The 26,123-nt window shown below is 41.5% G+C and overlaps 1 protein-coding gene across 8 annotated transcripts in view; it reads left to right on the forward strand.

The window, feature by feature from the left end:
* The first annotated feature begins 287 nt into the window (after window positions 1-287).
* The window catches only part of RAVER2 (ribonucleoprotein, PTB binding 2), a 94,736-nt gene continuing 68,900 nt past the window's right edge, over window positions 288-26,123 (forward strand). For 4 of the 8 annotated variants that reach the window (XM_070486482.1, XM_070486481.1, XM_070486488.1 and 1 more), the window contains exons 1-2: window positions 290-693; window positions 20,494-20,560. In XM_070486482.1, coding sequence (XP_070342583.1) covers window positions 460-693; window positions 20,494-20,560 — 301 coding nt within the window. In that variant the 5' untranslated portion in view covers window positions 290-459. Of the gene's footprint in view, window positions 694-20,493; window positions 20,561-26,123 lie in introns of all 8 variants that reach the window. The other 4 variants (XM_070486487.1, XM_070486486.1, XM_070486483.1 and 1 more) reach the window with 3 other exon arrangements.

Here is a 26,123-nt window from a genome sequence, read left to right on the forward strand (position 1 = left end):
TTTGTGCTCCCTAGAAAATCTCAAATTGTATCTTTCCCCGTAAACTCAAACTTCCCTGCCAGATGCGCCCATCTCGAGCACAGAGCGCCCCCCGGGGTTTGGGGGGCCCGAGCTCGCGTCTGCAGGAGTTCCGAGGGGAGCCCGGGGCCCGCGGCGGCGTCACGTGGGGGGGGCCTGGGGGTGCCGGGGGCCCGGGTTCGAGGCCCCGGAAGCCGCCGCCCCGGGGCGCATCCGCAGAGCGGGCCGGGCGTCCGGGGCGGCGGGGGCGCCCGCACAGGTGCCGCGGGCGGGCGCGCGGGGCGGGGCCGGGAGCCGCGGCGGTGGCCGCTCCCGCCGGCGCTCAGGTTTCCGCCCGCCCGCCCGCGGCGCCGCCCCTCGGCCCGCCGCCTCCCCCGCCCCTCGCCCCGCTTCCCCCGAGCCTCCCTCCCGAGGAGCCCGCAGCCGCGGGGCGCCCGGAAGATGGCGGCGGCGGCGGGAAACGGCGGCGGCGAGCGGGGCGCGGGCCTGGGCGGCGCGGCGGGGCCGGGGCCGGGGGCCGGGCGGGCGGCCGGGGCGCACGAGGACGCCCGCGGCCCCGCGCCCGCCGCCCTGCACCCCGAGGAGGTGGCGGCGCGGCTGCAGCGGATGCGCCGGGAGCTGAGCAACCGCAGGAAAATCCTGGTGAAGAACCTGCCCCAGGACAGCAGCTGCCAGGTGCGCGGACCGGGCGCGGGGCGCCGAGGGACGCCGCCCCGAGGGGCCAGCGTGCAGCGGGCGGGGGCGGAGGGGTCGCGGCAGAGTTAGGAGCACGCTCGGTCGCTTTTGCACGGCGGTGCCCCCTGCGAGGGTGGCAGATTAGGAAACGGAGGCTCCGGGCTGCGAAGCGGCTTGTCCAGAGTCCTGGGAATCCGGGGCGGCTGCCTGGAGGTCCGGCCCTCTCCTTCCTGCCCCAGTGGCCCAGGGGTGTGTCCGGGGGAGGGGGTCGGGGCAGCTGGAGGGGGAGGAGAGGGGAGGTGAGCTGGGCAGCACAGATTTGGGGGCCCAAGTCTTGGGGAGCCGGGTGAGAGGGGCGGGGGGTCCCCCCCGGGGTCCTGGGGACCTGAGTGTGCCGTGGGGGCGGGGTCACGGGCGAGCTGGGAGTGCGTTTTGCTGCCGCCGAAGCGCTTGCCCAAGTTTGTATGAAACCGCTCCGTGGGCTCCGCGTGCGGGGCCGGCGTGGAGGGCGCTCCCTGCACCCGGGGGCCTGGCGGCCGGCACGGCGGGCGAGGGCTGCGGGGGGCGAACTCCCAGAGTCGGAGAGGCTCCAAGACGGCCGCTCTGTCTCTCGGATCCGGATTAACTGTTGCTTTCAGATTAGAAGCTCTGCATCTATTTGACTTTTCCCCTTGATTGCCAAAGTTACACGCTCATTGTAGGAAAGCAAGAAAAGACAGAGAGGCGCCAAGGGGGAAAGAGAAGTCACCTGCATTTTCGACGCTTAAAGATCACCATTGTTAACGTGGGATGTTATCTTTCTTTTCCTGGGCGTATGTATACATAAGTATTTTTGTTTTACCAAAAAGTGAGACGTTTGTTTTTTTATTCTTTAGGGTTTCTGAATTGTCTGCACGTTCAGGTATATCTCACTTAGAACTTGAATTTAGGTAGTTTGTGGTGGGGGGGGCGGGGGTGTGTGTGGGCTGTGCTGGTAGTTGCAGATTTGGGTGAATTCATGTAGTTCCTCCTGTAACAGGGTGCATGGACTTGCAGAGGGCTGGCCTTTGATAATTGCAGGGCATTCTTCCCTAAGATCCATAAAATAATGAGACCAACATCTCATTCCTATGTCATTAGACCTTACATAGCCACTCACAGTAAATGTGAGCAGGTAACCTTATAACCCATATGCATGAGGGGCCATTTTGTTTCAAAAAGTAAAGCAAAGAAGTCTCTGTTAGTATTGTGTATCTCACCCCTCTTTCAGCTCTTTGCATCCTTGTCTACTTCCCATCAGGTCGTAATGTTTTGTGATGCAACCTGTAAGGACACCTGCAATGGACTGATTTCATAGAAACCACTTTCTCCTGCCCATGCAGATAGAGAGAGCTCAGGAGGAGGCAGCTTGGAATTGGCAGATGGCATTTAAAAAAGCAAGTTGAGGAAATAGCAACTCTGTGTGTAGATAATCTAGGACAAGAGAGACGGAGAGGTCTCTTGGTTTCATTTGTAAGAATGTCAACTATTTTTCTTATCACATTTCCTTGCGGTAATTCTAAAAATATTTATACCCAAAATTCTAGACAGGCTGTCTGTTGTTGCTTTGCTGTTGGTATCTTTCTCATTTCCCTTCTCAAGAGACGTGAAAAAATTTATCAAAGGGTCTAATAAAAGGAACAGTTTTCGTTACCTGGTGTTAGTGATGGACAGAGGTTTTGTGAGAATTACACTGATTTGTATTTTTGAGATATTCTGTCTCTGTTATGAATTTATGTTTAGCCTAAATCTTAGGGTTTTCTGTAAGGGAGCAGGCATGAACTGTCGAATAAAATTGGGATAAGACCTGTCTGTCTAGATGAGTCTTTTACTGGCAAGGAAAGTATCTTAAATTTTTATGTTAAGGTAAATTCTTGTGCCATGGTTTTTGAGAACTGAAGAGTTTCATCTAAAAGCAAAAAGGTTTTTAGGACCTGGAGAATAGTTTCCAGACTTGCTCTAGCGTTGATTTTTTTTCTATAGTGATTTCCATAATAAAATGTTTTTAAAATTTCTGATGTGTAGTTTTAAAATCTAAGCTGATCAGTGTTTGATTACAGATAGCATTTGTGCGAGTAGTATTTTTTTCCCCTATCATCTTCCAGACTTGTCCCTTTGCTAGTTTTCTGATCACAATTGTATTCTAACTATCAGTGGTCTGTGCTACATAAATAGAATAGACCAAAGTATGCTCATTTCTAAAAGCAATGAAAAGACACACTTTTCTTTAGATTATTTAGATTGAGAATTACTATTCTTATTGGTCCGATAAAATTAACATTTATATCTACTTTTTCTCAGATTGTAATGTTTTCGTGAATATATTCTGCAAGGATATTTTGTATTTTTATCTTTTATTTCCCTTAACAATGCTAATGTCTGTTTTTTCTTAGTGGCTGCATTTTACTGTCAATTTACTGATGAAGGTTTAATTTTAATTTTACTTTGTGCCTTTTAGCAGCTATCACCTGGCTAAACTACGTATTTGCTCCTTATTTCTAACATAGTTAAAAAAAGTTATGACTTTGTGTTCAGTTGTTAAGTAATCAGATATCTTAAACACTCGAATTCTTGTTCTTTCCTAGAAGAGTCTTCTGTGTTGATGCATTTTTTCTGGAATATCGCGTGAAGGATAAACGCCATTGCTAACTCTGATTCCCAAACTGTATGGTTGTGTCTCCAGCAAAGCTGCGTTGGTCACCGATTAGTAGGAGCCTCGTCATTTTTTTCAACATTTTTGAAAACATGGATATTTTCTTTGCTAAGCATAATTTTCACAAATCTTACTCAAATTTTGTTTAATTTTTGGTAAAACATTTCCAATAGCGTTCCACAACTTTACACTTCCTATGATTAGAAGGCACTCTGGAAGTCTTACATTTAAGTGGGGGCTTTTGAAGGTCCCTGTATCAAATACCTGACAGAGACACTAGCTCTGAGAATATGAACATCCTTATGCTAATAAGTTCTCGGAAGCTGGCGCACTGCAAGGGTACCGTGTGGCCAGCAGGCGCGGTCTGGTGGGCCCCCACGCTTGCTCGAGTCCTCCCAGCCCTCTGTCTTCATGGCCTCAACTTGGGTTCGTGTCGTCTTCATCTCTTGCGCAGACTATTGCAACTTTTGTGTTTGTCACCACCCTCATCTTTGTCCTGTCCCTTATGTTTTAGCTTGTCTTGCTTACTGCTTCCCAGAGCACAAGTCTGCTTGTGTCACTCTGCTACTTAAAAATGAAAGTCTCTGGCTCCACATCCGCAGCAGCACCTCTCACACTCTTCCCCAGGTCGTCCCTCACCTTGGCTCTTTTCCTCCAGTTGGAAGGAGTAGTGAACCTGAATTTGCTTCCTGCAAGAGTAGAATTGCTTTGAACCTCCCTGTTCTGTCTGAAAAATTCATATTATGTTCTATTAGTGAATTTGGTTTAATGTAAAAACAGTGACTTAAACTTGTTGAAGTTTAAGTCTCTCAATTTTTTGTCGCAAACTTGACACTTATGGAAGATGCACCATATTTATCCTATGATTTTCCCATACTCGTTTATCAACTTGGAGTCTTCAGACCTCAGTTTAAAAGCAGTTGCTAGGATAGAAATGTTTTTGTGACTTGGCTTCTGTCTACATTTCCAGTCTCATTTCTTTTTTTTTTTCTTTTTTTTTCTGAGGAAGATTAGCCCTGAGCTAACATCTGCCAATCCTCCTCTTTTTGCTGAGGAAGGCTGGCCCTGAGCTAACATCTGTGCCCATCTTCCTCTACTTTATATGTGGGACGCCTACCACAGTATGGCTTGTCAAGTGGTGCCATGTCCGCACCCAGGATCTGAACCGGCGAACCCCGGGCCGCCAAAGCAGAGCGTGCACATTTAACCGCTGCGCCACCCAGCCAGCCTCTCCAGTCTCATTTCTTATTAGTCCTGCATTGGATTCTAGTTTTATCAAACTACCTACATCCCCAAGTACTTCCTGCCACTGTGATTTGGATATTTATAGTTGTATCTTTGAATGTTAGTGTTTTGGAATGTAATTATAGTGATTAATTTATTGTGAATAATACTTATAATAATTATTATAATTATTTATAGTGAATAACAATGTTGTGAACGCTGGTTCTTAGTAATAGCCGTTGTGTGTGTGTATGTATGTGAATAGTCTTTTGCAACTCTGAATTTAGAATTTCGATTAGTTAAGGTAATGACCTAATATGTGTTTTTTATTGCATTTCTATAAATTGTTTATATTTTGTGGTTAACCTAGTTCTGTTTCAATAGCATTGTTGCTGGAGTTCCAACATGGGGAAAGCAGTGGCATTTCTTTCCTGTATCATTTGAGTTTGCTTAGTTTTTTGTTACATGTCATATGTGTGTACATGTGTTTTGTTGTGGTTGTGTTTATTTTAAAATCTGAAGGAGATTTTACTGTGTAATTAGAAGAAAATGTGAAGTGCTTAGGGCTGACAGCTGGATCAATAATGGAAGAAACATCCTATTGTCTCGCTTTGGGTGTTATTGACTCCGCTGTGAAGTGCTCTGTTATGGTGGTGAATTGAGAAACTTGATGGTTAATTCACGGAGGCCCATTTGAAAGCACAGGGTTATCAGCTAAGCACTTTTAGAATACCACCACCAGATGTAGGGAACTCTGATTGGTTTTCTTTTTGAAAACTACTTATTCCAATTTTTCTTTTATGTTAGTCAGACACCAATAGAATTTTCTCGTATACTTTGTGTTAACACAAAATTTAAATTTGTGTGGGATTTTAAAATATACATTCTTTTTCTCTAACAATATATGGAGTAATTATTGCCTCTTTTTAAAACAGGGCTGCTGTTCACTTTTTGTTGACAATACTGAGGTATTTTCACATTTTGAAATTATTCTTTTTCTCATCGTTAATGCCATTTTGCTTACTTCCAAAGGTTACTTTTCTTAGTGTAGTTTATACTACTTAAAACTTATCTGTTACGTTTTCTTTTCTAATGTAGTTAATCAGAATTGAATTGTGGGTTCTACTTCTTTTCCGTGTATTTTGTTATCCTAGTCCCAATGTAACAAGAACACTGAAAGCTGCTAGAGGAATACACTTCTAGATTTCCGGGGCGCCGCTGGCTTGGTAAGTTTCAAGTCTTAGTGGAAAGTCTTGACGCGTGTTTCGGCAATGCTGTTCTCTGCTCTGAAGACACACTTGAGGAGCGGTTGGTGGTTAGCATCCCAATGCTGGGTGTCAACAAGCAGGCCAGGGAAGTCTCTGGTGGCTTGCAGACCTCTTCCTAATGAATGGATTATGCTTATAAGTTATTTTTTGGACTTTCAGCCTGTTTTCCTGTAGGAAAAATATGGGAGACGGTGTTTAGTTTTGCTGGGCAGCATTTTACCACCTGTTTCAGCTATGATGCATCTGAAGCGTGAGATTAAACAGCACAATAACATCTAATCAGCTTTGTTCAGGAGCAGAGGCTCTCCCAGCGCACATCGTTGACGGCTGCACCTGTGTCTCGTGTCAGCCTCTCAGGGAGGAGTTGCATTTAGGGGAATTGCTCTTGAAATAAACAGGGTTCAGAAGATCAGGGATGCATCAGATGAGGTAACTGATGGAAGGCTCCTGCTGCAAAGGGGTCCCTATCGCTAACCCCCTGAGTTTGTCCCTTCATTCATGTGCACTTTATCTTTCCTGCCTTATAGCCAGTGGCCCTGAAGGGCTGCCAGGGCCCATTTCTTATCTGTGGGCAAGAGCTTTATGCTTAGCTCTACTTAGCCCAGCAGAAACAGGCAAATGAAAGAATGTTAAATGTAAATTTTATAAACAAAATTATCTATATATTTAAAGATTCTATAGTTGCTTATCCAAAACCCCGGCTCTGTTTCTATTTTGTTTGCATAAAGAGACAACTGCCTTGCTCTAAGGGGAGAGTGCACAGAGAGGGCTAGTAGGTGAGAAGTGGGAAAATCAGACCTCCTGGGATGCTTGTCCATATTGTATATTTTGGCTCGTGATTATCTGCGGAGGACCATCCGGGATCGTGTACTGAATGTCTCCCGTTTGTTCCTCCAGATCTGTCTCCGCCCTTCCCACCTGCTCTGTGTCCCGGGAGGCTTGCCTGGACTGTGGGTTGCAATAGCAGGCCTCTCCCATCCTCTGGCTTCTGGTCGCATTTGGCCAGAGCCACTGGGGGAGATCGAGGGTGGAGGAGAGAGAGATTGGGGCATTGATTCACTCAGCTGCCCCTCTACCAGGTTACCTCGGGTTGGCTGTTTTCTCTTTCAAAGGTCGCATTTTCTTTCTGCTGGCTGTCTCCATGCAACTGGGCGCTCTCGGTTGTCATAATCATCGTTCCCTTGTCTCCTTAGCCCTGGGGGTTGTAGGGCACTGTTGCTAACCATAGGCTTTCTTTAAGCCTTTGTAGATAGTCTCTTAAAGAAATTCTATCCAATTACTTAGTTTTTGAACGTGCCATCTGCTTCTTGCTGAGACCCTGATGCTGTTGCCTACCCAATCTCGATTCTTCTTATCTTTCCTAATAGCACCAAGGTTTTCCTTTGAGAACCTACCCTCCCTCATTATTTAGCAACTGTGTGGTTTAGGTGGGTTTGATCTCTATCCCCATCTGTTGGGGTGACATAAACCAACAAACAGATTCTTCCCTTTTGCCATTGGAATGGGTTAAAGGATGGGCAGTAACCTGGACCCAAGCCAGTCAGTACATGGTAGTCCCTTGGCCACAGTGATTATTCCAGGCTAGTATAGGAGAGAAGCTTAGGACTTTTGTTTGCTTGTTAAGGTAAGTGATTCTCTTCCCACTGGATATGAATGCAAGAACATATTGTCCTTATTACAGCTGACAGTCTGGGGACAGAGCAGACATCCAAAGGAGGACTGACTTGGAAAGAAAAAGTAGAGAAGAGGAGCTGGAGCCCTGATCAAACCGTATCTGAAACTTGACTTACCTCTGGATTTCATAGTTATGCCAGCCGTTACATTTCTTTTATTGTTTCATTGATTTCAGGTTGGGTCTTAGGTTACTACCAACCAATAGTATCCTAACTAATATAGAATTTTTTTATATCAAAGTATGTTTTTTATTTTGCTGAGGCAGATTCACCCTGAGCTGATGTCTGTTGTTAATCTTCCTCTTTTTTTCCTTGAGGAAGATTAGCCCTGAGATAACATCTGTGCCACCCTTCCTCTATTTTGTATGTGGGTTGCTGCCACAGCGTGGCTGATGAGTGGTGTAGGTCTACGCCTGGGATCTGAACCCATGAACCCCGGGCTAAAGTAGAGTACACTGAGCTTTAAGCACTATGCAATGGGGCCAGCCCCACTCTTATAGAATTTTAATTAAAAAACATAAAATCTCAGTATTGGAAAGGGTGGTAGAAGATATTTTATCTAATCTTTTTCCTTAATATATGAATATATGACTATATTTACAGAGTCCTCAACACATGAATTCTAGCACACTTTTACCACCTTTAGTTTCGAGGAGATCACTGCTTTGTAAGGTATCCTTCTCCAGCTTCAGATAACCTTCTTTGTTATAAGTGTTTTATTTTATTGAATATGTAAAATTTATTTCCCTGAAATTTTGATTCTTTTGATCCACGTTCTCCCCACCAGCACTATAGAGAATTTATGGCATTCTCTTTTTAACTTTTAACTTCAGTTCCTTCACGCCACTCATTTTTAGGACACGAGTCTGAGTCTCCTCGGCATCTTATTGATTTTTCTCTGAACACTCACCACTACCTCTTGGTCATTGATCTCTTAGAATGTGGCTCCCGGAATGGAGCGTGGTTGTCTTATTGAGCTCTCCCTATGATCCTTCAGCTGGAACAAGTGTCTCTTTCCCCTGGGCATCTATAATAACAGTAACAATCCCTGTCTATCGAGTGCTTACTGTTGCCAGGCACTGTGTGTTGTGCTTCGTTGACATTATATTTAGTTCTCATTTCAAGGCTGTAAAAGAGATCAGGATTTCTTATTCCCATTTTATTGATAGGGAAACAGATGCAAAATTAATGTCAGGCAATTTGCCTAAGGTCATTCAGCCAGTGAGTGGTAGAGTGGAGACAAACTAATGTGTCTGATTCCAAAGCTCATACTCTTATCCTGTATTGTGTGATAATTGTAATTCCCCTCCACACACGCTGTCTTGTCAGTGGTTCAAAGGACAGGGATCATGTAATATTTACCTTTGTATCGCTGGTGTTTAACCTAGAACCTGACACATGGCTCTGAGGGAAATTTAAAACAGAAGGGGACTCCTCAGCTACTTTGTTCTAAATGTACTTCTATTAACTTCTGTTGTGGCCGGCAAACTCAGGATTGGTTTGTAAGATGAACAAATTTTGCCTCATGAAACTGTTAGCTTTCTCGGCAGTGAACTCACTCCATTCACATATAATTATTCAATCAGTCAACTGTTTATGGCTCATGAGTAAGTTGGAAGCTATAACCTTCTCTCCAAAAATGTGCTCATATTCATAGGCACACAAAAATTTGCATGTAATTTCAAGGGATGATGGGTCTCATGTAATTTACCCCTGATCTCACTGGGGATGGCAGACGCAGGTTGAGAAGCGCCTTTCCAGGCCAGTGAAATTTTGATCCCGCCTTTGGGTCTTTAGCTGAGTGCGGACCACCGGAGCAGACCCAAAGCTACGGCTTGAGAAGGGTTTTCTTCGGGAACTTCTGAGGGCCACATTTCTGCATACGTGGCATGATTCTCCATCTGGACAAGGTTATAAATCAGGCTTCTTAATTTTCTATCTAAAAAGTCAGCTGCGTCACTTCCTGTTTGATGTACAAGCTCGTGGTCCCCTGGCCACCCAGCGACACGTGACTGACTCCTTCGGTACCGTGCCTGGTGCAGAGTGGATGCTCAAAACAGTTTATTCTTAAGAGGTTTACCAGGAGCTACAGTATAATATTCCCCCTTAACATCTATTGAAAGTCCAAGATGGATATGAAGAATGTTTCTCTTTAAAACATGTCAAGGCTGTTGTCTATTGTGGTGTTCAGTGTGCCTCACGATAAGTATTTATTGCTAAGAAAAAAGTTTCTCTCTCTTATTAGATTTGGGAGTCCCTTAACTTGTTTTCTAGGCATTTGGAGCTTAATTTTGTGCCTATTTGCTATTGTTGTCTTTAGATTTGTGAGCTTATTTCCGTCTTCCCTATGCTGGTGCATTTTCTTTGGGTGTTTGAAGCCTTCTGTTGAGTGTTTGTTACCACCTGACTGCCAAAACCGTGTTAGAGTTCACTGAGTTTGAGCCTGTATTTGTACGCTATCCTTTGCCTCTCTTGGTGCCACCCGCTCCTGCCCAGCCCCGCCCAACGCCACCTCCTGCCGCCCAGCCCTGCCGCACCCTCTGCCCCAGCCAGCTGGTTTTTATCTCTCTCCTCGCCCACCACAGCAATTACCTGCTCGCCTTTATTTCCTGGACTTTGGATTTTCTGTTACCCAAAAGCATGACTGCTTGCTTTTGATTCTAGATTAGTCTCCATTTCTCTGACTTTGTACCTTGTGGGTCTTTTTACAGCTTGATCTAGAGTAGAAGTAATGGCGATAAACAAGGACTTGGGAATTTGGAAAGTTTTAAATTTTGAAATAATCTCAAGCTTACAGAACAATTGTAAGTACAATACAAAGAGCGTTTTTTTCCTGGACTGTTTGAGAGTGAGTACTGAGCTGATGCTCTCCCACCCCAAGTACTTTATTGTGTATTTCCTACAAATTTGGACATTCTCCAATATAACCCCATTACTGCCATCAGAGTCAGAATACTGCCGTCTAATCCTCAGATTGCATTTAAGTTTTGTTAGTTGTCCCGTTAATATGCCTTACAGTGGAAGTATCCGGTTCAGAAACACATACTGCGTTTTGTTGTCGTGTCTCTCTTGTCATCTTCAGCCTAGGATAACTCCCCAGTCTTTCCTTGACTTTTATGACCTTGACCCTTTTGAAGATTACAGACCAGTTACGTTATAGAACGTCCTTCAATTTAGGTTTGTCTGATGTCTCTCCATGATTAGATTCAAGTTGTGTGTGCTTGGCTGGAATATCAGAGAACGTTCACATTTTAGATTCGTCCCCTTGTTGATAAAGCTAACTTTGATCACTTTGGTTGAGTTTTATTAAAGTCTTATCTGCCAGGCTTCTCCAGGCAAAGTTTTTCCCTTTGGAATTAATAAGGATTTTGAGGGGAGATAGTTAAGACTGTAAATATTCTATTCCCTTTCAAGCGTTCAATTTATTCATTTATTAATTTATATAAGAAATAGGCTCATGGTTTCCTTTGTTCAGTGGGTTGTACTCTATTACTGTGATTATTTATTTTGATGCTTAAATTGTTTTTGATTTGGGTATTGGGAGCTGCTTCAAGCTGGCTCCTGTGTCCTCTTTTTTTTTATTTTGGCATAATTTTAGATTTACAAAAAAACTAACAAAGATAGTACATAGAGTTTCCACAGATTCTTTACCCAGTTTCCCCACATGACCCAGGGACGTTAGTCAAGACTAAGAAATTAACGTTGGTACGTTATTATTAAGTGAACTGCAGACTTTGTTTGGCTTTCTTAGTGTTTTCGCTTGTGTCCTTTTCTGTTCCGAGATCCAGTCCAGGGCACCACGTTGCCTTTAGGCGTCGTGCCTCCTTGATCTCTGTTCACCAGTTTCTCAGTCTGTCTTCGTTTTTCATGACCTTGACAGTTTTGGTCAGATATCTTTGAGAGTGCCCCTCAAATTGGGTTTGTATGATGTTTCTCCCATGAGAGATCAGGGTTATGGAATTTGGGGAAGAATTCCACAGAGGCGATGCTCACTCTGATAGCGGTCGTCTCTCGGGTACGTGGCATGAACTGATTTACTCCTGGTGATGTTAGTGGCGTCTGCTCCATCACTGCTTGGTAACACTATTTTTCCTGCTCACTGTTCTTTGGGAACAAGTCCCTAATTCCAGCACACTCTTAAGGGAAGGGTCCTATGTCCTTTTGGCACATCCCCATCATTCACTGAGTACTTCCTTTCTTTTTGACGCAACAAGATGTTGCCACTTGTTTTGTACTCTCTGTGCTCCAGCCCTGGAATCAGCCATTTCATGAAGGCATCTGTTATGGAGTGAATGTTTGTGGTCTCTCGATTCATATGTTGATGCCCCAGCCCACAGTGTGGCTGTATTTAGAGATGAGGCCTCTGTGGAGGTAACTGAGTGAGGTCATAAGGGTGGGGCCCTGATCTGACAGGGTTAGTGTCTTTATAAGAAAAGGCACCAGCGAGCTCTCTCTCTGCTGTGTGCCTCACACCCCACCCCTCCCGCCAGTGTGCAACTACTCAGGAAAGGCTGTGTGGGGACGTAGTGAGCAGGTGGCTGTCTTTAAGCCATGGAGGGAGATCTTGCCAGAAACCAAATCAACTAGAACCTGGGTTTTGGAATTCGAGCTTCCAAAACTGTGAGAAAATAAGTTTCTGTTCTTTATGCCACCCGGTCTATGGTATTTTGTTATGGTGGCCCCAGATGGCTCTTACAGCGCCTCGTTTCTTTAGGGGTAAATACTGTTAGGAAGACAGGATCTGGAGCTGCATGTGATCATTGCCATTGAATGTCGCTGCTATCAGGTCCTCCTGGTGACAGAGCTGGAGAATATATAAACGTTTGGATATGTATATGCACATATGTTTACACCTCTGTCTCATCTATCAAAAATAATGTGTTCACACTGATACATCAAATTGCAATCTAACACGATAGAGTTCATTCTACTTTCTGCCCACTCCATATGTGTCACCCCTCTTTCTGACAATGAGAAACCTGGTGTTCGTTATCCCTAATAGATTTACTTATTTGAACAATCCCCCTCTATGTTGTAAATCTCCCATCACCACTGCAGATGGCTGCCCCTTCCCCCGTGCATATGCCCAGCGCATCCCTCTCAGGCTCCATCCTCCTGGACTGGGCTGGTCCACCGGCCAGAAGCCCTCCTCTCCTTGCCTGAGTTCTCACACTGTGTGCTGGGTTTTCCTCCTGTGCAGATTCCTCTTCACCTGGCTTGAGCTCTGAACCCTGAGATATTAAATAAGATATTTTGCGTGAATTACGTGTAAGTGTACGGTAAGCGATATCTGTTATTAGTGGTAGTTGTGGTAGGCAGAATTTGAAAAATGGTCCCACAAGATTTCTAATCCGTGGAACTGTGAATGTGACAAGATATCACACGTGTAATTGTTACGTTACATGATGGAGGGGTTTTTGCAGATGTAATTAAGGTTACTAATCAGTTGACTTAGGGTTATCAAAGGGAGATTGTCCAGGTGGGCCCAATCTGATCATACTAGCCCTTTAAAAGCAGAGGATTTTCTTGGGCTAGTAGCGGAAGTCAGATGGTTTGGAGCACAAGAAGGGTTTGATGCACTGTTGCTGGGTTTGGAGATGGAGTGGGCCACGTAGGAGGACTTCGTTTCTAGGAGCTCAGAGTGGTCCCCAGCTGACAGCCGGCGAGGAGACAGGTAAGAGCCCAGCCTGCCCAACACCTTGACTTCCGCCTTGAGAGACCCTAAGCGGAGAACCCATTTGAGCCTGCCTGGACTTTCCACCCACGGAACTGAGAGATAATAAATGGGTGTTTTCATCAGTTTGATGTGTGGTAGTTTGTTGCACAGCCGTAGAAAACGAATGCAGTAGCACATCCGGGTGGTACGTGGAAGAAAAAACGTTTTGTGCGTTGGAGAGAAAAGATGGTGATTTACACAGGCTTATTCTTTGGGAGAGACAGTTATCGAAGTGTCTCCTGGAGATTGAAGTGCTCTTCCTCGGGACGTCTGCAAGCAAAGTGCTCAAGGAGGACCTCTGATCATGAGATATATAATATGAATTAGCTTGAGGTATGTAAATATTTCCTTTTAAGGAAGTGAGTTGTGGGGCCAGCCCAGTGGCCTAGTGGTTAAGTTCGTGTGCTCTGCCTTGGTGGCCCAAGGTTTGTGGGTTTGGTTTCTAGGTGCAGACCTACACACCACTCATCAAGCCATGCTGTGCTGGCATCCCACGTACAAAATAGAGGAAGATTGGTACAGATATTAGCCCAGGGCCAATCTTCCTCAGCAAATAGGGGAAGATTGGCAACAGATGTTCGCTAAGGGCCAATCTTCCTCACCAAAAAAAAAAAAAGTGAGGTATGTTATAGTTAGTGTAAAGAAAGTATATTTTCAGTTTTTTCTTTTTGAACACTTTGAACATGTATTAGTTTATGTTAAGATTGTAGAATAATCTCAGGAAGAAGTATACTGTATCAGAGTTGATGAAGGCAATCTGTGGAAACAAATATTTGTGCATTTAACTAATATTGAAGGTCTGCTTTGTGCTAGATGTTGGAGCCCTGTGTGTGAACAAGGCAGGCACATGGTATTTGCTATTGCTAAGCCAGCAATCTAATGAAGATACGGAGGAGGAGAGTAAGGAGTTAAGTACGGATGGTAGGCGCTGTCAGTGTTGTGATGGGGAGAGTAGAAAATGCAGTGGAGGTAGAAGGGAAAGATATCCAGATACTGAGCCATGCTTGAGAGATTCAGAAAGGCTCTTAGAGAAACTCGTCAAAGCTGAGACCCAGGGAGAGAGAAGGTGGCTAGGGGAAGGGAGAGAAAGAGGAAGGTGGAGGACGTTCGTAGCCGAAGATGTACCGAGTCCCAGAGGCAGGAGAGAGCAAGGCCAAAAACTCCTTCCCGGTGGCTGAGGCCTAGAGCTGGAGGGGTCGTGGTTCCGTAGAGGGCAGGCGCGTTGGCCGGGGCAGGTGACTGTCAGCCACAGAAGGGCGTTTGCATTTGATCTTCAGGGAAATGAGGTGCCATTGAAATATGCAAACAAGGGAGTGGTGCAGCCAGATTTCCACCTGTCAAAAGGGAAAATTACGTTTTTTGTTTTTTTTTATCTCCCAAACTTCGTCCTCACCCTGATCCCCGTTCTAAGGTTAGGACTGCCGTGACGCAGTAAGCATTAGTATGTGATGGGAAGAAGCACCTCATAGGTTTCATTTTTGTGTGGGTGACGCGTAAGGTACCATGGGTGCAGCAGGTTGCTGTGTTTGCTCTGGAGTCTGTTGGCCTGGTTCTGCATCCCAGATCCGTGACACGCGTCCTGTCTGTGCAAGTCACCCAACTTCATTGGTCCCCAATGTCCTCATCTTTAAAATCTGTGTAATAAAATCCAGCTTTAAAATCCAGCTCATCGGGTTGTTAGGATTAAATGAGATAATGCCTAAAGTACCTGGGATAAAGTGAGCACTCAGGACATTAACATTATTATACTGCTAATAAAAAAGGCAAAAGTTTATTAATTTTTTTAGGCCACGTCAAAATGTTCCCCTGGCAAAAAGTTGGTATTCACATGAACTTTCCAGCAAAACAGCCAAACTGAAAGCTGTTAAAAATTTAGCCAAGTTAAAATTGACACCACATTACTCAGCTAATATCATGAAAGGTATTGTGTGATAGGCCCTGTGTGGGCCAAAGCAAGTATTATCTGGTGTGGAACATTCAAATGCAGCTGCAAGCAAGCACTAGCATTTATAAGTTTGGAGCCTAGGAGAGAAGTTTGAAGTGGAAATAAGAATTTGGAGATCACTGGCATGGGGATGCGACTTAAGTCATCTCAATAAATGCAGAAAAAACATTTGATAAAATTTAACACTCATTCTTAATAAAAACTCATAGCAAACAGAAATACAAGAGAACTTCCTCAAACCTAAAGATTAGCTAGAAAAACCAAAAGCAATCATATTCGATGGTGAAATATTGAAAACTTTTCCCCTGAGCTTAGGAGCAATACCAGAATCATTGCTATTCGAGATTGCACTGGAAGTCGTGGCTGGCGTAGCATGCTGACTCCAACTGCCTAAAGACTGACAAGGGAAAGGAAAATGTCAAAACTGTTGCAAGACAGAATATCTTTATGACTTTGGGTAGGAAAGGATTTCTCAAGGCACAAATTGTAAGGGGAGAAATTGATAAATTTGGCTTCATTAAAATGAAAAACTTCTCTTTACCAAAAGAACCCACAAATAAACTAAATGACAGAGCACTTAAGTTCCAGGGGAATACATTTATAATGTAGTTCCCAGCAAAGGCTTAGTGTCCAGAATGTGTTTTAAAAAAACTCAAAAACTCCTATAGGTCAATAAAAAGACAAACGCAGTACATAAAGGGGCAATAGGGATGAGTAAATCCTTTTCAGAAGAGGAAATAAATGGAAAATAAACGTGAAAAGCTGCTTGTATCAGAGAAACAGATTACGTATAATATTATATTAGTGTGTACTTATATACATATATATAGAGATTGGTGGACTGATCGTGGAGGCTAGCAAATCCAAAATCTGTACCGCATACCAGCGGGCTGGAAACTCAGGCAGGTGTCGATGCTACAGTCTTGAGGCAGGATTTCTTCTTCTCCAGGAAGCCTCAGTTTTTGCTCTGAAGTCCTTCAACTGATTGGATGAGGCCCACCCACACTATCTAAGATGATCTCCTTTACTTGGAGTAAACTGACTGTAGATTTTAACCACATCTACAAAATACCTTTACAGCAATACCTAGTTTAGTGTTTAAATAACTAGATACTATAGCCAATTACACATAAAACTAACCATCACAATGCCCTACCTTATTAATCAAGGGAATGCAAATTAAGACCACAGTGAGGTACAATTTTATATCCACTAAATTGACAGAACTGAAGTATCTGATAAGACCATGCATTGTAAGGACTGTCACGTACCATTGTTGGGAGTGTGAACTGATAGAACCATTCGGCAAATAAGTTGGCACCGTCTTGTAAAGATGGTCATTTTCACGTGTGCAGCCCAAGAATTTCACTCCCTCAGAAACTCTTGCACAGGACACCAGGAGACGTAAAATTTACAAGAATGTACAGTAGTTTTAAAAAACATATTAGTAGCAAAACAGCAACAACCTGGAAACAAGTAAGATATTCACTGATAGGAAAATTGACACGTGGATCATACTGTGATCACGGAACAGACTGTCAGACAGTCGTGGACAGAGGAACAGCAGCCACGTGGAACACGAGTGAATTTTAGAAACATAATATTAAGTATAAAAAGCAAGGCGTAGGGGCTGGCCCCGTGGCCGAGTGGTTAAGTTCGCGCGCTCCGCTGCAGGCGGTCCAGTGTTTCGTTAGTTCGAATCCTGGGCGCGGACATGGCACTGCTCATCAGACCACGCTGAGGCAGCGTCCCACATGCCACAACTAGAAGAACCCACAACGAAGAATACACAACTATGTACCCGGGGGGGCTTTGGGGAGAAAAAGGAAAAAAAAAAATAAGAAATCTTTAAAAAAAAAAAAAAGCAAGGCGTAAAACATTAAAAATAGCATAATACCGTGTTTATGAGGCTCAGAAACAAATCAAAACAACCTATGGTTTGGGGGCGCATACCTACCGGAGGAGCGCCAGCTGTCGGGGAGGCGGTGGGAGCTACTGAAGGCCGTGGAGGACTGGGGAACCGTGCTGCTGATGTCCTTAAAGCCTTAAGTTTGGTCGTGAGATCCTGGGCACTCATTTCATTATTATGCCTCATAATTAAAATGTTACAGATGATCTTTGTGTATTATCAAGTCACTTAAAACTAAAAAAAAAGAAATAAAAAATATTTCTTTTTTTCCTTCCAAAACAGTGGGTTTTAAAAAAAGAGTGCTTTAATCTATGAAAACCTTTCTTCAAACAGTTTTCTTTTTTAAATGAAAGCAAGTCTGTGAAAGGCTTAGAAGACAATGAATTCAACTTTCAAACTAAGGCTGGGTTTCGTTCAGGAAGAAGTCCAGAGCAGCTGGAACAATGGTTATTTAACTTTTGGGGTTTTCTTGACTGACTGCTTTGAGCTGAAAGCTATTGAACTTCTGCCCAGAAACCATTTCATATGTGCAAAACTTTTCATTTAATTCCAGGCAGTGACAGTGAATTTGCTCTGGAAATATGTTACTAAAGCTATCTAGTAATTATCAATTTTGGTGAACTCATCTTATTGTAAGAAATTTGTAGCTGCCATTGCCAGTTAGAGGACTGTTTTCCTCAAAGGTGCTACTTCGTTCCTTAAAATTGGCTTGTAAGTTAATAGAAATGTCCTAAAGCTAGATTAGTACAGGGGTGGGTCATTTTAGTCCTTTTGGTTCTGTGTGGTGGAGCATAGTAGAATTTTGGCAAATGGTTGTTAGGACTCTCTTTCAGGTTTTAAGTTTTTAATTTGGCCAACTTACTGAGGCTCAAATTGAGGGGTGACCCACTTTTGCCTGGGTCAAAACAACCAGGGCATGGAGAAAAACAATCTCTCTCTCTCTCTCTCTTTTTTTTTTTTGCAGGAAATTTTATAAGGTTTCCCAGTTAGCAAAATCTGTATCCCACATCTGATACAAAGAAAAGCTATGATTAGAAATATGGCTATTTTAAAAATACAATTTGTAAGTTGCAGAATGTATCTTTGGATACTTAAGATCTCTCTCAGCTGATTCCCAGTTGAATGAGTAACATAACATGTCATTTGTTTATGGACACTTGATAATGTGAAGAGCAGTGTCATGTCTTCTGTATCTAGCATTTGACAGCTGTTAACTAGTGAAATGAGAGATTAGAGTCAATGCAACTAAAAGCATACCCTGGATCCCTTCAAACAAGACCATGTCACCTTCTATATAAAGTATTAAATTAGCCGATTGGCAGATGCATATGTTATGCTATTGAGAGTTATGTTTTCTTAGTGAAGAATATAGCATATGTTTTTTCTAAGTCCAAGAAAACACTGAAGCTTACAAGGTAAAAAATTATCTTGGAGGGCCAGCCTGGTGGTGTAGTGGTTAAGTTCACATGCTCTGCTTCTGCTGCCTGGGGTTCACAGGTTCAGATCCTAGGCACAGACCTACACACTACTCATCAAGCCGTGCTGTGGTGGCCCCAAATACAAAATAGAGGAAGACCGGCACAAATGTTAGCTCAGTGCCAGTCTTCCTCACGAAAAAAAAAAGAGAGAGAGAGAAAGAAAAGACCATGGTAATAAGTAACCTAACATGTATATTAATCATATTACTATATAATTCATCAAACAATATTTTACAAATTGGTAAGTATATATATTTGAAGACATTTCTAATATTGACTTACTAATAAGGAATTCTAAGTTATCAACTTGACCTTTCTTATCACAGCTGATTGTCTTTTTTCACCCAGCGTTGTTTTTGTACTTTCCCTATCAGACCACTCACTTTTCCTCCTCGCCCTGGGTTGAAAGGGAAAATATTTCTCAGTCTGTAACTGTCTTCGTATTTATTTTCCATTTCCGTGTGAACACTTGCTCAGGTGCTGTGGTATTGTTTTTGTAACTGTTGGTGGCAGTGTACTGTTTTTAGTTAATCCTGGAGGGAATAAGGCAGTGCGGCTTAGAGGTTAGGGCTGTGGTCCCGGGAACCAGACCAATGGGTGAATCTCCCCTCAGTCAGTTACTATGTATATGACTGCTTTGCTCTGGTTTCCTGATTTTTAATAAAAGGGGTGTGCTCAGTGCTCTGGTCCCTAGTAAAAGCTAAAATAACGTCAACTATACTAACAGCAGTAATAATAATAATTATTATTATTGAATTAATTAGTTTAGGTTGTGAACTTAACATACCAGCACTTGTGTAGCTTTAGTTTATTCATTTGCAATATTGAGCAGGTTGGCTGTACCTCTCCCATCTGGGATCAGAGTCTCCAATGATGTGATCATCCAATTCCTTTAAATAATAACTCCATCTGTTGTATATTATGAGCAAGTTTTTCAAGACCAAATATCAATTCAGTGGTGAAATAATTAAATTACATTCACTTTAAGGTATATTTGAGTGGTTAACATATGTAAAGCAATACAGATAACACACAAATATATGAAATGCAATTCCTATACTCAAGTATTATCAATTTAACAGGAAGAATTAGGGAAATACAGAGGAAATATGCTGTTTCAGGCCCACAGGTGGATGGAAGTTTGATATTAGAAGAGAAAAGTTCAGACTGGGTTAGTAATAGAGGCAGCACAAATCTGAAAGCCAGTTTAAACATCTAGGGGGACCACCGGGAACTAAACTGACCCGTGTACCGTACCTTGGTGTGGTTCCTTGTTTTCATACCCAGGGATGTCTAATTAGGTTTACACTTTATATTTATTTATCCTACAGGCTGGTCCTACAAGCATCTACAGCTGTGTTACTTCTTATAAACTCAGCACATAGTACACAAATAGAAATGTTTAATATTCTTTCTATAAGAGAGGCATAAATAAAGTCTAACTATTGTTAGGATTAGGGGTGGGGAGGTGTCATTCTGTGGAAAAGAATTGGAAAACCCTCATGGAAGAACATTTGAGCTGAGATTTCAAAGGATGCGCGTGATTTCAGGTGAAGTTTGGAAGTTTTTGTGGTGTGTTAGCCCCATGTGAGGTCAACGTCCCGGCGGAAAGAGAAATTCAGAGTGAGGGCTGTGCGTGGTACTCTCATGAGGCAGTGGACATTCATTTCAGCCGGAACGTGGGTCCGTGCAGCGGGTGTGTTGGGAGGCATGTTTGAAGAGGTCGGTTGGTGCCGTATCTGATGGGCTTTGAATGCCTTTAAATTAGATAGTGATGGAGATCCATGGAAGATCTTTTCCATGGGGCTTGGTGGTGGCGATGGTGGTGATTGTGGTGGTAGTGACAGGCTAATACAGATAGATTATCCACTAACTGCATTTGTGTGTTTATTGAACTCATATTTTGTCTCTTTCAGGAAGTTCACGATTTATTACAAGACTATGAGTTAAAGTATTGTTATGTGGACAGAAATAAACGAACAGGTAAGATTTCAGTTCTAAGCATCTGATTTCATTTTAATTCTACATATAGTCTTCGTACAACAACAAAGCTTAGTGTTTTTTCATTCTTAAGCTAATCTCTGAAATTCTTAAGCATTAAATCATATAAATGTTGCACAGTTTATTTTCTGTAATATTAGTATTCTAAATTTTAATCACATAAATTAGTATAGTTTTACTGGAGCTTTATGAATTTTTATAATGAACATTCTGATATTTTATAACATAATGAGTGTTCATAATAGGCTTGGTATCCTTCAATGTTAATAATATATTACTGGACTTAGTGAATAGATTGATTTGACTCTTAGTGGGGCAATTGGGAAAACTACTTCATTTTCTGGGTGTTAGTTTTATATCTATGAAATTAGAAGACTAAACTAGATTATTTCCTTTTTGTACATGTGATGAGTAAATGTTTAAAAACATCTCTTTGAGATGTAAAAAAAATAAGGAAAAGTCTGGAGGATGATATAACCATATGTACACCCCCACTCCCAAATTAGCAAATATTTTATTAAAATACTTTGTTTTTAAATTTTTTGGGGGGAGATGGACAAAATGGATGAAGGATGTCAAAAGGTACAAACTTCCAGTTTTAAAATAAATAAGTCCTGGGGGTGTAATGTACAACATGGTGACTGTAGTTAATAATACTGTATTGCATATTTGAAAATTGCTAAGAGGGTCAGTCTTAGAAGTTCTCATCACAGAAAAAAAATTGTAACTATGTATGGTGATGGATGTTAACTGGACTTATTGTGGTGATCATTTCACAATACATACAAATACTGAATCATTATGTTGTACACCTGAAACTAATAGAGTGTTATCAAAAAAAATTTTTTTAATGTATTTTTTTGTCTTTAAAAATATATAGATGCTGGAGCCCTAAGGTAGATCTATTGAATAAAAATCTCTGGTAGTATTATGGTCAGGAATTCTGCATTTATTTTCTCTGACTTTTAAAAAAAATTGTGAAAAGGAACGTTACAGATTAAGATGAAATTCAGTTTCTACCCCTCTCTGATTCCATGCCCTTCCTCCCTCCTTACCCTTAGGAACAAGCACTTGTGAATGTGGTGCATCTTTCCAATCTGTGCCATTATGTTGTATATCTAGTCCCTAGAGCTGTTGACAGGTTCTTGTTCTTTTTCTTCTGGACATGAGTCAGATGGTACTTCCCTGTCCCTCTGTGAAGTTAGGGGTGGACTTGTGGTTTGCTTTTTGGTGAATGGAGTGCAAGTAGAAATGATATGGGTCCCTTCTAGATGGAAGATTTCAGAGCATGCACGGAATTCACTGCTCCCCTCCCCCTCACTAAAGTAACTGAGGAAGGTTGTAGAACCTCTTTCAACTTAGGTGCCATTGTGACGTGAGCAAAGTCCCCTTCCTTCCTTCCTTCCAGCATGGAATATGCAGCGTGAACAACAACGACAAAACTCTTCTCTTTTGTGAAGCCATTGAGATTGTGGAGCTGTTTGTTAAAGTATCTTGACTCATACTTGTAATTTTACTATATGTGTAATTAATAGTGTTGTTCTTGGTGTTTTTAAAAATTTACATAAATGGTATTCTACTGTATATTTTGTTTAGCAACTTGCTTTTTTAACTCTACCTTATTTTTCAGATCTTTCCACATTGGTACGTATAGCTCTAGTTTATTGATTTAAACTACTGCATATTCTGCCCTGTGAGTGTATCACCCTCAATAAATCTATCCATTACTGATAGGCCTTTAGGAAGCTTTGACTTTTCTGGTATTTCAAACAACGCTGCAATGAATATGCTTTTACTTGTCTTCTAATATACATTGCAACTGTTTCTCCACAATTGAATTACTGGCTCATACATTATGTACAATTTCTATGTTACTGAATATTGATGAAGGGATTAGAGGTAATAGTCCTCTCAGTTCCCAGAGGACCAGGGATAGTGCTGTTCCCACCAGCTAAGATGACAAACCTCGTAATTCATGGTGCCTCAGGAAGAGTAACAAAATTTAAAAGTGACAGAAAGGGGGCCAGCCCCATGGCCGAGTGGTTAAGTTCTTACGCTCCTCTTTGGTGGCCCAGGGTTTCGCCAGTTTCGATCCTGGGTGCAGACATGGCACTGCTCATCAGGCCATGCTGGGGTGGCACCCCACATGCCACAACTAGAAGGCCCCACAACTGAAATATAGAGCTATGTACTGGGGGGCTTTGGGGAGAAGAAGGAAAAATAAAATCTTAAAACAAAAATTTTTTTTTGAAAAAAGTGACAGAAAGGATCAAGCTGTTTCCTGGTAACTTAATCACATCCTAGAACAAAACTCAAGAATATGTCTATGAATACAAAAACATCCAGCACCCAACAAAGTAAAAATCTACAATGTCTGGCATCCAATAAAAAATTACCAGACATGGAGAAGAAGCAGGAAAATACAACCCATGATGAGGAGAAAAATCAATAAGTTGAAACAAACCTGGAATTGAAACAGATGAATTAATGAAAATGGACATGAAAATAGTTTCTATAACTGTGTTCCATAGGTATAAGAAGTTATAGTAAAAATTGATCATTTTAAGTAATTAAGGCATGGACTATACTAAAAAATACTCAAGTCTAACTTCTAGAGATGAAAACTACAGTGTCTCAGATGAAAAATACACTAGATGGGATTAACAGCGGAGTAGACAAAAGTTTAGTGAACATGAATACATCGAGATAGAAATAATCCAAAGTGAAATACTGAGAGAAAAAAAGACTATAAAACATGAACAGAGGATCAGCCAACTGTGGGCCAACTTCAAGAGTCCTAATATTGGAGTAATTGGAGTCTCTGAAAGAGGGAAGGACTAGCACAGAAAAAATATTTAAAGAATTAATGGCTGAAGAGTTTCCAAATTTGATGAAAACTCTAAACGCAGAGATCCACGAAACTTAACCAACCCCAAGCACAAAAACATGAAGAAAACTGCAACAAGGCACATGCTAATCAAATTTCTTACCGTTAATGATAAAGAGAAAATTCTAAAAGCAGCCGTAAAAAAAAAGGATTCATTACTTTTAGAGGGACAGAGATAAAGATGACGCAGATCTTTTGGAAACAAGGCAAATAAGAAGAGCATGAGACAAGATCTTTTCTTTCCTGCAAGAAAAAAATGATCAGCATAGAAATTGACATTAATGAAAGAAATTGAAGAAGACACAAATAAATGGAGAGATTCCATGCTCATGGCTTGGAAGAATTAACATTGTTAAAATGTCCATACTAGCCAAAGCAATCTACAGATTCAGTGCAATCTCAATCAAAATTCCAGTGGTATTTTTCACAAGAATAGGACAAACAATCCTAAAATTTGTGTGGAACCACAAAAGATCCTGAACAGTCAAAGGAATCTTGAGAAAGAAGAACAAAGCTGGAGCCATCACACTCCGTGATTTCAAAGTGTATTATAAAGCTATAGTAATCAAAACAGCATGACATTGGCCTAAAAACAGACACACAGATCAGTGGAACAGAAGAGGGAGCCCAGAAATAAACCCCTGCATGTACGGTCAATTAATTTATGACATAGGAGCCAAAAATATACAATGAGGAAAGGAAAATCTCTTCAATAAATGATGCTGGGAAAACCGGACCATTGTCTTACACTATAGACAAAAAGTAACTCAAAGATTGAACGTAAGACCTGAAACCATAAAACTCCTGGAAGAAAACATAAACTGTGAGCTCCTTGGCTTTGATCTTGGTGATGATTTTTTGTATTTGACACAAAAGCAAAGGCAGCCAAAGCAGGAATATACAAGTGGGAAGACATCAAATTAAAAAGCTTCTGCACAGCAAAGGAAATCATCAACAAAATGAAAAGGCAAGCTACTAATGGGAGAAAATATTTGCAAATCATATATCTGATAAGGGGTTTATATCAAAAATATACAAAAATATTCATACAACCCAATAGCAGAAAAACAATCTGATTAAAACCTAGGCAGAGGATCTGAATAGACACTTTCCAAAGAAGACATACAGATGGCCAACAGGTACATGAAAAGATGCTCAACATCACTAATCATCTGGGAAATGCAAATCAAAACCACAATGAGATATCACCTGACACCTGTTAGAATGGCTGCTATCAAAAAGACAAGAGATAACAAATGCTGGCCAGGCTGTGGACAAAAAGGAACTCTTGTGCACTGTTGGTGGGAAGATAAATTGGTGTAACCACAACAGAAAACAGTATGTAGATTCCTGAAAAAATTCAAAACAGAACTACCATATGGTCCAGCAATTCTACTTCTGGGCATTTATCTGAAGAAAATGAAAACGCTAATTTGAAAAGGTATCTGCACCCCCATGCTCATTGCAGTGTTATTTACAATAGCCAAGACATGGAAACAACCTAAGTGTCTACTGATGAATGAATGCATGAAGAAAGTGTGATATATATATAATGGAATATTATTCAGTCAGAAAAAAGACTGAAATCTTGCCATTTGCAACAACATGGATGGCCTTTGAGGGCATTATGCTAAGTTAAATAAGTCAGACAGAAAGACAAATGCTGTATGATCTCCTACATGGAATCTAAGACCAAAAAAACTCAGCTCATAGATACAGAGAACAGATTAGTGGTTGCCAGAGGCAGGGGGTAGGGGTGGGTACAGTGGGTGAAGGATGTCCAAAGGCAAAAATCCCCAGTTATGACATAAATAAGTCCTGGCGATGCAAGGTGCAGCATGATGACTATTGTTTATAATACTCTCTTGCATATTTGAAAGTTTCTAAGAGAGTAGATCTTAAAAGTGCTCATCACGAGAAACAAAAATTTATAACTATATGATGACAGAGTTTAACTAATTGTGATTATTTTGTGATATGTACACATACGGAATTATTATGTTGTACACCTGAAACTAATAGGTATGTCGATTATACCTATGTAAAAAAAAAAAAAGGAATTATTTACCCACCAAAAATATCTTTCAAGAATGAGGGTAAAGAAAGATGTTTTTCTGTCATATAAAAGCTAAAAGAATTCATTGCCATCAGACTGTATTATAGGAAATATTTAAGGGAGTGCTTTAAGCAGGAGGTAAATGATCCTAGACAGAAATTTGGATCTACACAAAAAAATGAAGAATACCAGATATGGTTATTATGTAATAAAGACTGTTTTCTTAATGTTTAAATCTCTTTAAAAGATAATTGACTATTTAAAGTGAAAATAATAACAGTGTGTTGTAGAGATGATAACACACGTAAAAATAAAATGTGTGACCCCAAAACACCCACTGAAATAATATAACAAAGAAACTCATCAATTGTATTAAATGACGTTGCCTAGGATTTCAGTAGCTACAGTGGTGCTTGAAGAGACAGATATAGATATATAATATATATATACTATATAATAATATAATATACTAAATCTATACTATAATATATAATAATAAATAGATTGATAAAGATGGTTACAGTTATAAACTATGACCTTACAATCAGGGCTTTCTATAGTGGATAAGAAGAAATAATTGTATTAAAATAGGATACATTAGG

This window comes from Equus asinus, chromosome 16 (genome assembly GCF_041296235.1).
Source record: "Equus asinus isolate D_3611 breed Donkey chromosome 16, EquAss-T2T_v2, whole genome shotgun sequence".
Taxonomy (NCBI): Eukaryota; Metazoa; Chordata; class Mammalia; order Perissodactyla; family Equidae; genus Equus; species Equus asinus.